Source organism: Wolffia australiana, chromosome 10 (assembly GCF_029677425.1).
Source record: "Wolffia australiana isolate 7733 chromosome 10, ASM2967742v1".
Classification (NCBI taxonomy): domain Eukaryota; kingdom Viridiplantae; phylum Streptophyta; class Magnoliopsida; order Alismatales; family Araceae; genus Wolffia; species Wolffia australiana.
This window is the reverse complement of record NC_135844.1, coordinates 15,704,004-15,716,247: the sequence shown is the minus strand read 5'-3', so window position 1 is coordinate 15,716,247 and position 12,244 is coordinate 15,704,004. Positions and strand designations below refer to the sequence as shown.

The following is a 12,244-nucleotide window of genomic DNA, read 5'->3' as shown; positions in this document are numbered from 1 at the left end:
TCTTACCTAAAACATGCCTACCTAGATTCACACTGTCCCCACGTTGACCCATCATCAAAGAATGTAATATATTTATATGAAGCTGACCTTTTGCCATCTTCCCACCTTCAACTTGCATGCTTCTTTATGAAGTATCAAAGGTTAGGCAGAAGATAATACACACCAAACCTAGATTTTGCTATAAAAAATGACATTCAATCACAAAACTTAGCCAATTAATACCCAAAACTTAGCTAATCACAAAACTTAGCCATCTCCCCACCTTCAACTTGCATGCTTCTTTATGAAGTATCAAAGGTTTTGCTATAAAAAAAAGACATTTGAGCACAAAACTTAGCTAATTACCACCCAATCTAATTTTCTATGGCAGATATTAAATTCTTATCCGAGATTTAAACGGGGGGCCCCACAATTGACCCGTCGGCAAAGATATTTATAAGAGGACGACCTTTTGCCATGCCTTGCCCTATCCCCACAGACCCATCCTCCGCCGTCCGATGCGGCGCTTCCACGGAGCATCCACGATCCGACGGTGGAGATGCGTCGGCGCTGCCGTCATGCGAACGGGGAGACGCTCCTCTTCTTCATTCCTCGCTCCACGCGGTTTGCAGAGCTCCGCCGCCGTCGCCGCCAAGGAGAGAGAAAGCGCCGCGTCGCTCCCGTCAAGGAGAGAGAAAGCTTGGCTGGCCATGGCGGCAGAGCAGTCGCTGAGAGAAAGCTTGGCGGAGAAGCAAGCGGCGGTGGATCGCCAGGGCGAGGCTGTGAGAGAGCTGAAATCGAGGAGCGGAGCTTCTACGGCTGAGATCGAGGCAGCGGTGGAGGCATTGAAGGCGCTCAAGGTGGAGCATGGCGCGCTGGCGAAGCAGCTGCAGGCCGTCGTCGGAAGCTCCGGTAATGGCGCGCTGAGCAAGGAGGAGTTCCGGCAGACCGTGGTGAATACTCTGGAGAGGAGGCTGTTCTACACTCCTTCTTTCAAGATCTATGGCGGCGTCGCCGGGTTGTACGATTATGGCCCCAACGGATGCGCTATCAAGACCAATGTTCTTTCTTTCTGGCGCCAGGTAGATGGGTTTTTGGGGGATTTTGCTTTGTTTTGATTTTTCGGAGGTGTTTTTTTGGTTTTTCGTTGGGATTTCTGTTTGGTTGATGGCGTTGGAGTTGATTTTATGATGGGTTTTCGGGGAATTTTATTTATTTTGATTTTTGTGATGGTTATTTTTGGTTTTTCGTTGGAATTTGTGTTTGGTTGATGGCGTTGGAGTTGATTTTATGATGGGTTTTCGGGGAATTTTATTTTTTTTGATTTTTGTGATGTTTTTTTTGGTTTTTCGTTGGATTTGTGTTTGGTGGGTTGGCGTTGGAGTTGATTTTATGATGGGTTTTGGGGGAATTTTCTTTTTTTTTTTTCATTTTTGTAATGGTTCTTTTTCGTTTTTCGTTGGGATTTCTGTTTGTTTGGTTGGCCTTGGAGTTGAAATTTGTGGGTGTTTGTTGTTTGTTTTGATAATTATTTAGTATTTTGTGCTGGAGGATAACAATATTGTAGATTGATGTTATTGTTGAAATCTGTGGATTATTATCATTTTTTGCTAATATTTTCTCTTATTGCGGCATTTCTATTGAGGATTTTTCATTACCTTTTGGGATTGTTGGGATGGCAACTGGAATCTGGTTTTTAATGGCGCTCTGTTGGATCAGAGGTGGATGATTTTTTTGAAACTTGCGGGTGTTTGTTGTTTGTTTTGATAAATTTTTAGTATTTTCTGCTCGATGATAACATTATTGTAGATTGATGTTATTGTTGAAATCTGTGGATTTTTATCGTTTTTTGCTAATATTTTCTCTTATTGCGGCATTTCGATTGAGGATTTTTCATTACCTTTTGGGATTGTTGGGATGGCAAGTGAAATCTGGTTTTTAAGGGGACTCTGTTGGATCAAAGGGTGGATGATGTTTCTTGCATGCAGCATTCTTTAACTCATATTAGGCATATCTTAGTGAGATAGAAATATTGGGAGTAGGAAGGTACTTCTTTTTCTGTTTGGGTGCTTACGCGAGGATTGTAAATGGAAAAGGTAGATCGAGTGGGATCAAAGAAACTAGCAGACTGATCACTAAATCGATGCAAATAGGTGAAAATTCTTACATCACCACAGCCCACTTTGTTCTCTCGCTCTGCTCATGGCGCTCCTTGCTTAATTTGATATATTGAGGAAGAGCTGACAATCATTCGAGCTCACAGGTTCGAATAGAAGTAGAAGGATTTTTAAAGGTGCTAATTTTTGGTTCGCTTCTATTCTGGCAGAGATTTGTGTCGTGAGCCTTTCTTCTGCTCTTTGAATGGGTAAGTTTCCAATTTGGCCCAGCCAGAAAAGTGGGGAAGGTTCTTCTGGACTTCTCTCAGGGGTGGGCCATTTATAAGGAAAGTAGAATGGGCAGTGTTCTTCGCGGTGCTATGGGCTGTGTGGCTACAACCTAATGAAATTTTTTTCAAGGGGAGGATGGCTTCGACACACGGTGCCCTTGACAAAGAGGAGGGTTTTGTTTAATGCTCTTTAATAAGGGTGTGAATGGTTGGGGAGGGCCAGTTTGCCCTTCTTGTTTATATTTTTCCGGTAGCGGGTTAAGTACCTATTTAGGATGTTCTTCCTTTTTCCTTTTAAAAATTAATTTATCTGCGTTAAAGGTTAAATCTGTGGATGTTTATCATTTCTCTTGCTTGTTATCCTCATTTCTCTTGCATTCTTACAAATGTAATGCTTGATTGATTAGTGTTAGAGTGGACATCTGTAGACGTTTATCATTTCTCTTGCAAGTTTGTATCATTTTGTGCTAGAAGAGAGCATTTTGCATGGAGGTAATGTGTGATTGATTGATGTTATGTATGAATGGCGTTCTAGTTGAAATCTGTGGGTGTTTCTTTTCTTATTGAGGCGATGTGTGATCGATTGGCTTTTTAGTTGATATTTATGATGGATGTTCACTTTTATTATTGAGGCAATTTATGATTTATTAGCGTTATAGTTGAAATCTATGGATGTTCATCATTTCATAATAGTGGTAATTTCTGAATAATTGGCGCTACATTTGAAAATCTGTGATTTTTTATCCTTTCTTTTGTAAATTTACTAGCATTTTGTGCTGGAGGAGAACATGCTGGAAGTGGATTGCCCCTGTGTTACTCCAGAGATAGTGCTGCAGGCGTCTGGACACGTGGACAAGTTCACTGATCTGATGGTGAAGGATGAGAAGACCGGGACTTGCCATCGTGCCGACCACTTAATCAAAGATTTCTGCAAGGAGAAGCTTGAGAAAGATCTGACCTTGACAACAGAGAAAGCAGCTGAGCTTAAGCATGTAATAGCTGTGCTGGATGATCTCTCCGCTGAAGAACTCGGTGCGAAAATTAAGGAATATGGGATTACAGCACCGGATACTAAGAACCCACTCTCAGATCCATATCCGTTTAACCTCATGTTTGACACTTCCATTGGCCCTACTGGGTTGCTTCGAGGGTGAGAAAAAATGTTACTAAATGTTTATCTGTGACATTCATTTGAAGTTTTGTTTTTAAATAGAAAGAACATTTACCTCTGATATAGGTTTATGAGGCCAGAAACCGCGCAAGGGATCTTCGTGAATTTTAGAGATCTCTATTACTACAACGGAAACAAACTTCCTTTTGCAGCTGCTCAGATTGGGCAAGCCTTCAGAAACGAGGTGCGAAATTCTTAATTTCTTTCAAGAATATGAGGATAATGAAACTAATTTATATGTCCCGTCAGTTAAAGAAGCTTCGCAGCTTTATTTAATTGGAAGACATGTAAAAAGTGGCTTTTTTAATCAAAAAATTATGTTTCTTTGTCAAATTTAGCATGCATCATAAAGGTCTTGTGTTAAGCCTCAATTTTCGTAAATATCTACCAGATATCTCCTCGTCAAGGTCTTCTCCGAGTTCGTGAATTTACTCTTGCCGAGATTGAGCATTTTGTCGATCCTGAAGACAAGTCCCATCCAAAATTTTCTGAGGTTGCGGAATTAGAGTTCCTGATGTTTCCCAAAGAGGATCAATTAGCTGGGCACTCGGCCAAGAAGATGGTGCTTGGTAAAGCAGTTTCTCAGGTAGTCTTGCGCTTTTTTTCTCTCCAAATATTTATACTTTATATTTGCGTTGCTATAACACATTCATATTCTAAAGTCGTGACAAAAATTCTTTGCAGGGTACTGTGAACAATGAAACGCTGGGATACTTCATTGGGAGAGTGTTTCTGTTCCTTACCGAACTTGGAATTGACAAGGAGAGGTTGCGGTTCAGACAGCATCTGCCCAATGAAATGGCTCACTACGCTGCAGACTGCTGGGATGCCGAGATCGAATGTTCCTTCGGTTGGATTGAATGCGTGGGAATCGCTGATCGATCTGCGTACGATCTACGTGCTCACACGGTAAATTGTATACACTAATGACCGGTTTGCTTTGTAAATATTGTTTCCACTGGCATGTTTTAGTGATATTAAACCAAATAAATTTCATTTGATAAATCATTAGATGAATAAATCAGTGCTCAGCAGGATTGAAATACTTAGAAATTCCTTAAATATACAGGAGAAAAGTGGCATCCAGCTGGTTGCGCATGAAAAATTTGCAGAGCCCAGAGAAGTGGAGGTAAGCAACTACTTATCCCGTTAAATTTGTTATAGAGTTTGCTGTGATCCCCATTGATTGATCCATTAATCAAGGATCAGATAATAGCAATCGATTGTTAGCTTTGAGCGGACATGACATTCATCCTTGATCCATCAGAATTGTGATTCCTCGGATTAATCTGGGCCAACAGATGATTGATCAAGGTCATTTGATTGTTTCTGACGTTCATTCTTGACATCCATCCTTTTAGTGGATAGACAAGAGATCTCTCGATCAATCATTCGGATCTGATTGATCACTGATCAGAACATTGCGGTCGGTCACTATATTTAATTGACCAGGATTCAATCGATCCTGGATTGATCAGAATTTTATCGAATTTGGATCAATCAGGATTTAGATGGATCATTGATCAATGATGTTTGCTTGGGGTACCCTTGTTGAATCGAATAGATTTTCAGTCAATTTACAGATTGATCGATCTGAACGATCTTTGCTAAAAACATTCGATCTATCAGGTTTGCAGCCGATCCTAGATATATCATGATGCTGATTGATAATTGAACAGTTACACTCGATCCGGTCTGATGTTCAAATCCTAATATACTGTTTCTGTTTTGAGTGATCTACAGAAACTTGTAATTGCCCCTTCGAAGAAGGAGCTGGGCCTTGCTTTCAAGGGGAATCAAAAAATGGTGGTTCAAGCATTGGAGGCCATGAAAGAGTCTGAAGCACTAGAGCTGAAGGCTGCCCTAGAATCTAAGGGAGAGGCGGAATTCCTGGTCTGTACCCTTGGCAAATCTGTCACCATCACGAAGAATATGGTCTCCATTAACGTCGAGAAGAAGAAGGAACATCAGAGAGAGTTCACGCCCTCCGTGATCGAACCATCTTTCGGCATTGGGAGGATAATATACTGCCTTTACGAGCACTCCTTCTACACAAGGCCGAGTAAGGCGGAGAACGAGCAGTTGAATGTCTTCAGCTTCTCTCCTCTAGTGGCCCCCAAGAAGTGTACTGTTCTTCCCCTCGTCAAGAACGAGGTTTTTGATGGCGTGGCCAAGTCCATCTCCAGGTCTCTCACTAAAGCTGGAATCTCCAACATCATCGATATTACTGGTACTTACTCTCTCCCGTGAAGTTCATTATTTTAATGTGGTTTGCGATATCTTCTTTTATTCTAATTTTAATCTGTACTTATTGTCTGCCCCTCATACTTTTAGGTTTATGGTTGCTTTCAAATGTTAACCAGAGGGTTTTATTGTGGTTTTTGATCTTGTCTATGATTCCTATTTCAATCTGTTCAGGGTAAATGACTTGGGGATTTAAAATCATGATGGGATTTATTGTTTCGTCTGTCCCTCCTACTCAGCTTGTTTAGGTTTTATGGTCGATGATTTCAAATCTTAACTAAATTTCTGGGCTTGGTGTTCTAAATTTTCATGTGATCTGTGATCTTGTGTGTGACTTCTATTTCGATCTGATCAGGTTTAACTAAGTTTCAGTTTAATATCTTAATGAGATTTTATTTTATTTTCTGTCCCTCAAAATTCGCTCTGTTTCGGTTTTATCATGATAATTGAAAATGTAAACTACATCTCCGGTTTCAGGAATTAAAGTTCGTGTGGTTTATGGTCTTGTTTTTCCTATTTTTCTGTCTAGGCTTAGCTATTTGGGGGTAAAAAATCACAATTGAATTTATTATTTGGTCTGTCCCCCATACTTCACTCTGTTGAACTATTCTTATGATTCTATGTGTCACTTGTTATCTCTCCAGAACACTTCGCGTGACTGATCTGTTTAAAATTCAAGGTTCTTGGTTTATGATTAATTCCTATTTCCTAATTCCTTAAAAACTGGTTTTATGATCCGGCTGTTTGGGTTTGGTGTGTAAGCTTAGAATAACAATTTGAGGTTTAATTTAAGAATAATTATCATTCCCTTAAATCCTAAAAATGGTTTCTATGGCAGGGACTTCAATTGGGAAACGCTACGCAAGAACAGACGAAATTGGAGTTCCGTTTGCAGTCACTGTGGACTCCACTACATCTGTGACGGTCAGAGAGAGAGATAGTCGACATCAGATCCGGGTCAACGTTGATGAGGTGGCAGCCGTGGTCAAAGATCTGGCTGACGGGCTTGCCACGTGGGCTGACGTGATGTGGAAGTACCCTGCCCACACCGCCACGTCAGCTGATGACTAGGCGCCTGGTACCCACTTCCTCGTTACCCTCGCTTTGACTCGGCTATAATTTGTTATGTCCTGTTGCTTTTGCAAATTAGACGAAAAGAGGTCAAATTAGTCAAAACAGTTATTTTCTGGGTGCGAGTCGTGTTGGCGGAATCAACAGGCATCGTCTGTTGATGTCGTCGACCCACGACTACGTTGACGATGATCATGACTGCTTCCTCAATGACGAGGAAGGTGTGATGGCGAGTTTATAATGTGTATTTTATTGGTCGATTTTGTTTAAATGCCATGTTTTTATTCACAAGATCACGGAAATGGGTGAAAAGCATAAATCCTATGAAGAGATGAATAGGGACAGTCAAGCGAGAGAGAGTTTAATCTTTTCGAACTGTTCAATTTCAATTACTCAAATCGACCCAATTCCTTCGACTGAATCATTGGATCTGTTTTTGTTTGATCAAAGTTTTATATCAAATTTCAAACCACCTGTTTGACTAGACCCTGATCTGTAGTAATTCGACGTTAGTAGATCACATCTTGATCAATTTTAACTTTAACTTTAGTGCCAAAGAACAGTCAGGGCTATAGTTTGGGGACGCTGATGGGGCGGTTTTTTCGCCCCAGGACGAAAAAATTGCCCCGTCCGCAAGATTTGATGAAAATTGGGATGGAAATTGGTCCCGGGACGAACGGACGGGACGGTTTTCCTTTCGTCGGATGAAAAAACCGTCCAGTTCAGAGGTCTCGGACGATGGACGGTAAGGGATGGACGAAAATCCGTCAGATTTGCATCAGACGGTTGAGATCTTGCCATGTGGCATCGCATAATCAATTCCTTGACATTTTGCATCAAAGTCCCAGCTTTTTTTTGCACTCACAAACTGACACAGCCCAAAAGTAAATGTACATATGTCCCTCCGCTTTCTCTCTCCTCCACATTTCACTTAAAAACTTAGAAAAGTATATTTTTTTCTTCAATGGACGAATCCCTGGACGGGATGGTTTGTATAAAGTTGAAATATCCAGTCGTCCAACAAGATAATCTTCGTCCCGTCCCGTCCCATCCATCATCGCCGTCGTCAGTTGACCGCGTCGTTATTTCGTCGTCCGTCGTCGTTATTTCGTTGTCCATTGACGGCATCGTCGTTTCGGCATCCACTGACGTTGTCGTTATTTCGTCATCCGTTGACGCCATTGTTTTCCCACGGGTAAATAAATAGGGGCCAAACAGCCACTCGGAGGGCATTCAAATTTCGTTCAGAATTGAAACTGTCATCTCTTCCCGCGTTCTCTTGTCGCTGTACGAGGAGCAGTGACGATCGTTGTTCTCTTCGAGCTTGACAGATCTCTACTCGATCGGCAAGTGTAATCCAATTAAATATTCCTTTCTAGTTTCTTGTCACCTTCTCCTTTCGCCGCTTTAAATTTGGAATTCGCGTGTCGATCTTGAAGTTTCCACGTCCATTTCCGCGGTCAGCGTTCGCTTTTGTGATGTTGATCGTTACAGCGTCGGTCTCTTTCAGTCCGTTCGCTGTACTCGCTTTCGATTAGGTTATTTCGTTTCCGCGGACTTCTTTCTTTAACGGTATGTTTGTTTAGGTCGTAGTTTCGCCTTCTTTTGATGATTTCGCAAAGCTTAACAATGATTTTTATGGAGATCAAACTTTTACCTCCTTTTATTCGATCTAAATCGCTTATCTCACCTAAATGCTTGATCTTTGACTGATTTCCGATTACCCGATCTATAACTGCGTCAGTTATCTGACTCTGACAGATTTTGTTTCTCACTTTTTTTCTTGCAAATAATAATGAGGATTTCAACGTGCGTTGATCTGATATGTTGATCTACTTTGATGCTTCGTTGATTGATTCGGCGGTACGGTGGAGTTTTTACATTTTAAAGTCAAAGATCTTATTATTATTATTCTTATTCTTTTACACTTGTATTTTATTTAGCTAAAAACTACATTCACATGATTTAACTTACGCCACTTTAAATGCATTAATTCATCAGATAAAATCGAGATTAGGATCAAGATGAATACGATTTATAAAAAACTGTCTTCCTTGATACTTCATACTTTAGATAAGTCCAAGTTATACCCGTGCATTTATAAATAAATAAAGCTCAACCTATAACAATTTAACCATGAACTTATCTTTTCTAAGTTTCAGGTAGTGCATATCTATTTGATATTAAAATAGAACTTTTCTTCATAAATTCATCATCCGATATTTAATTTAGAATCTTCTACAAAGTTCACTCCACTAATAACGAACCTCATCATAAACTTTTCACTTAAATTTTCTTAATACTTATTTATTTATATATATGATACAATTTCCCAGATTCAGGATCATTCCTTTTCAGTCAATAACACTTTGAACACTTTAAATCACTTATGTTAATTCCAATTCATTCGTATGTATCTAATACCAAAAGAATAATACTTATCTCCATTGTTTTCAAACAGCAGTTATCATTATTTCCAAACTTCTTGTAGTCCTAGAAAAACTTAATATATGTTCAACTAAAATTAATAGAGATAATAATAATTATTATTGTTTATTGTTATCAATATACAAAAAATCAATATCTCCTTTCAATTCATACACAAACATACTCTTTTGTTTCTAAGCTTCAAGAAATTAGAAATAATGAGAACTCCACTGGATCCAATTTCAGAGAGTAATAATTATTGATATTTTATATTATAGTTTGGTTCTAATTGTTTCGTGAGTGTTATCAGGCCAAGTAAAGGGGATTATATCTCATTAAACAATCTTCTGGGGATTGAGACTCTATGCTTTGAAGTTACATATCAGAATTATTTGATTTTGTGCAAATTATAAATACATATTGTAATCAAAATTTCTATTTTATTACATAAGATATTAAAGATTTTTCTGGCATCCATTCCACCAATCAATTAAATAGTTTAAATATTCAGTATTTAACTATCTAGTATTTGGTATTACCAAAGAATGTGATAGTGCCACATGCTGATATTAGGCATCATACTAGAAAATAGTCTTGTAGAGGAGATTGGAATAGATCTTGCCACCCTCTGGTTGGTTGAATACAATTTATTGATGTCTAATGCCAATTTACAAAAATAAAATCACAAGCCTTTATTATTAAAACACAATCAAGATGGGATCACAAGCCCTTATTATTAAAGGATATTAATTTGAAGAAGAATAAGCATTAGATCATTGACTAATGTGGTGAGGATATGGGAGGATAAGGGTTTGACAATTTACCATACCCTAAGTTGTTTGGTATCCATGCAGATGAAGGATTATAGAAATATGATAATTGATGACGATGAAGTTCTATCAGAGAGTTCAAATAATGTTATGCATGTTCTAGAGCATGAAGCATAGCTTGCACTACATCGGTTAGAAATTTAATCTATCAATTAAGTTAAATAGATAATTTATTTAGTATTATATACATTGATATATGTAATTAATAAATATTGTCAAATAATATTATTAGGCTATTAAAGTTTAATTTATTAATTGAAATAATACTTGGGCCACTCATAAACCTTAGCTTCTACAAATTATGGACCATTTTTAAGTAACTCTACTTGACTTATTTGAAATGAAGTCTTTTTTTTTATTGCCGATGGATAGTTCTTATTTGAAATGAATTGAATGGGACAATTATGAATGAGTTGGGATTTTTCTTAGAGCTAGTTTATTTGTAAAATGGACTTTAAGGGGTCTAATCGTGTTTCAGCCTTGCAAAGGAGCTATGGAAGGAGTAAGGGCCATGTCGTGATCCACCCATTTAGCCATCTAGTAATTACTTTAAGAGGACAAATGAAATTTAGAAGGACCAATGAGATAGTTAGACAAAAATGTCAATAAAAGAGAATTAAAACCTTGAAAGGGGATATTTAAGCAATTAAATCATGTGTATAAATACTATGTTACCTCCATCTGGATGTACTCTAGGAGAGGCTGGCCAACACGATAAAGATACTTTTGAAGTTTTGATTCAATATGTTTCCCTATTTGCATTGAAAAATGCATGATCTTGGTAGAATATGATGATAAATACTAAAAAGGATGCATTTAAGGCTAATTACATGACCATTAAATCAACTTATACTTGTACACATATTTCCTACTATTTTCCATCTGATTTCCTTTTATTCACATCATCTCCTTCACCATTTCTTTAATTTATCTATGTAACTCTTCGTCTTGACTTATTTTTCTCTCTAAACATTTATCCATATCTCTAGTTTATAAGTCAACACATTTATTAAGGAAAACTCAACCATTTGCAGCTCTTAATTGCACTCTCATCATCTCCTTCACCATTTCATCACTTTCTATCAACATATCTTCATTTTTATCACTTTTTCTATTTGTCTCTCTAATCTGTCTCTTTCTCTTGCTTAACCTTCATACATATATATAGTTAGTTATCTACTTCATAAAAAAGGTCAACCATTTGTAGGTCAAATTATGTCTCCATCATAACCTTCATTACTTTTCACCCTCTCTTTCTCTCTTCATCTATATTTGAGCTTATTGTCAGTTTATAATCCAACCCTTTCTCTCAAAGATCACAGAAATCTTTCATTTACCCTTCAGAACTAGGGTTTCTCCTTCAACTTCTGCCACCCATGCTTGCATGGGCTGCACACATCAGAAAAGTGGCACGCATAACTTCCGATGGTCCTATCACGAGTTGTTAGTTGAATCAGGCTGAATTGGTCTTAACTAGTTAGACTAGGCCAGCTGACCCAACTGCCCAAGATCGCGTGCCCACCGCGCACTATTGCCACCATCATCAAACTACTAGAGAAGTAATAGTAGGTATTTCCTAATCATTTTGCAGGGTTCACCACAAGCACATTGGATGTCCAAAGACGGGTTCAGAAATTACTTGTTGGGTTATGGTGCCTTGGTTGAATGATAGAAACCTATTTTCTGTGCAATAGAATCAGTTATTATTTCAAAAATGATTTCTAAAATCTAATACCTCATATGTACCTTGTGGGGAACTTGTTCCACCCTAGACTTGCTCATTTTGAGATTGTTATAAAGCTGTTCATGTGCCCAACCTCTAGAAGTACCCACACGATCAAGTTGCTCTAGGATCTCTACTTCTTCTTCTCCAACTCTTCTTGAAAACCTTGTTGATCTTGTCAACATGAAGATTGTCTTCTTGGACGAGTGGAGGATAGCTTTGAAGGAAGAAAGGGGGCACCCGACTCTGGCTGGCTTGGGCTTCTAAAATGGGTGCTCCTTCCCTTATTTATATTTTACTGAAGATTTTTTTCAAAAACCCATGAAGTAAAATATATTCACTAATGTCCCAATGATTTTATGCATCTGACCCTCAAGGCCTGTGTATCACTATAGTTAATAACTTTAGTGGCC

At 38.5% G+C, this 12,244-nt stretch overlaps 1 protein-coding gene across 1 annotated transcript; it reads left to right on the top strand.

Moving 5' to 3' along the window:
* The first annotated feature begins 482 nt into the window (after positions 1 to 482).
* On the top strand, positions 483 to 7,142 carry LOC144708675 (glycine--tRNA ligase, mitochondrial 1-like). The gene is made up of 8 exons (XM_078582091.1): positions 483 to 1,061; positions 3,133 to 3,515; positions 3,603 to 3,720; positions 3,928 to 4,122; positions 4,221 to 4,445; positions 4,606 to 4,665; positions 5,280 to 5,766; positions 6,619 to 7,142. The coding sequence occupies exons 1-8, from the start codon at positions 498 to 500 to the stop codon at positions 6,849 to 6,851; spliced, it is 2,265 nt and encodes a 754-aa protein (XP_078438217.1). The 5' UTR covers positions 483 to 497; the 3' UTR covers positions 6,852 to 7,142.
* Positions 7,143 to 12,244: the final 5,102 nt, after the last annotated feature.

Bases quoted from the DNA above. Each gene is read 5' to 3' on its own strand.
- LOC144708675 (XM_078582091.1), top strand. From the start codon at position 498: ATGCGGCGCTTCCACGGAGCATCCACGATCCGACGGTGGAGATGCGTC. The intron at 3,516-3,602 runs GTGAGAAAAAAT...CCTCTGATATAG, and splicing joins CCTACTGGGTTGCTTCGAGG to GTTTATGAGGCCAGAAACCG. The intron at 4,123-4,220 runs GTAGTCTTGCGC...AATTCTTTGCAG, and splicing joins TTGGTAAAGCAGTTTCTCAG to GGTACTGTGAACAATGAAAC.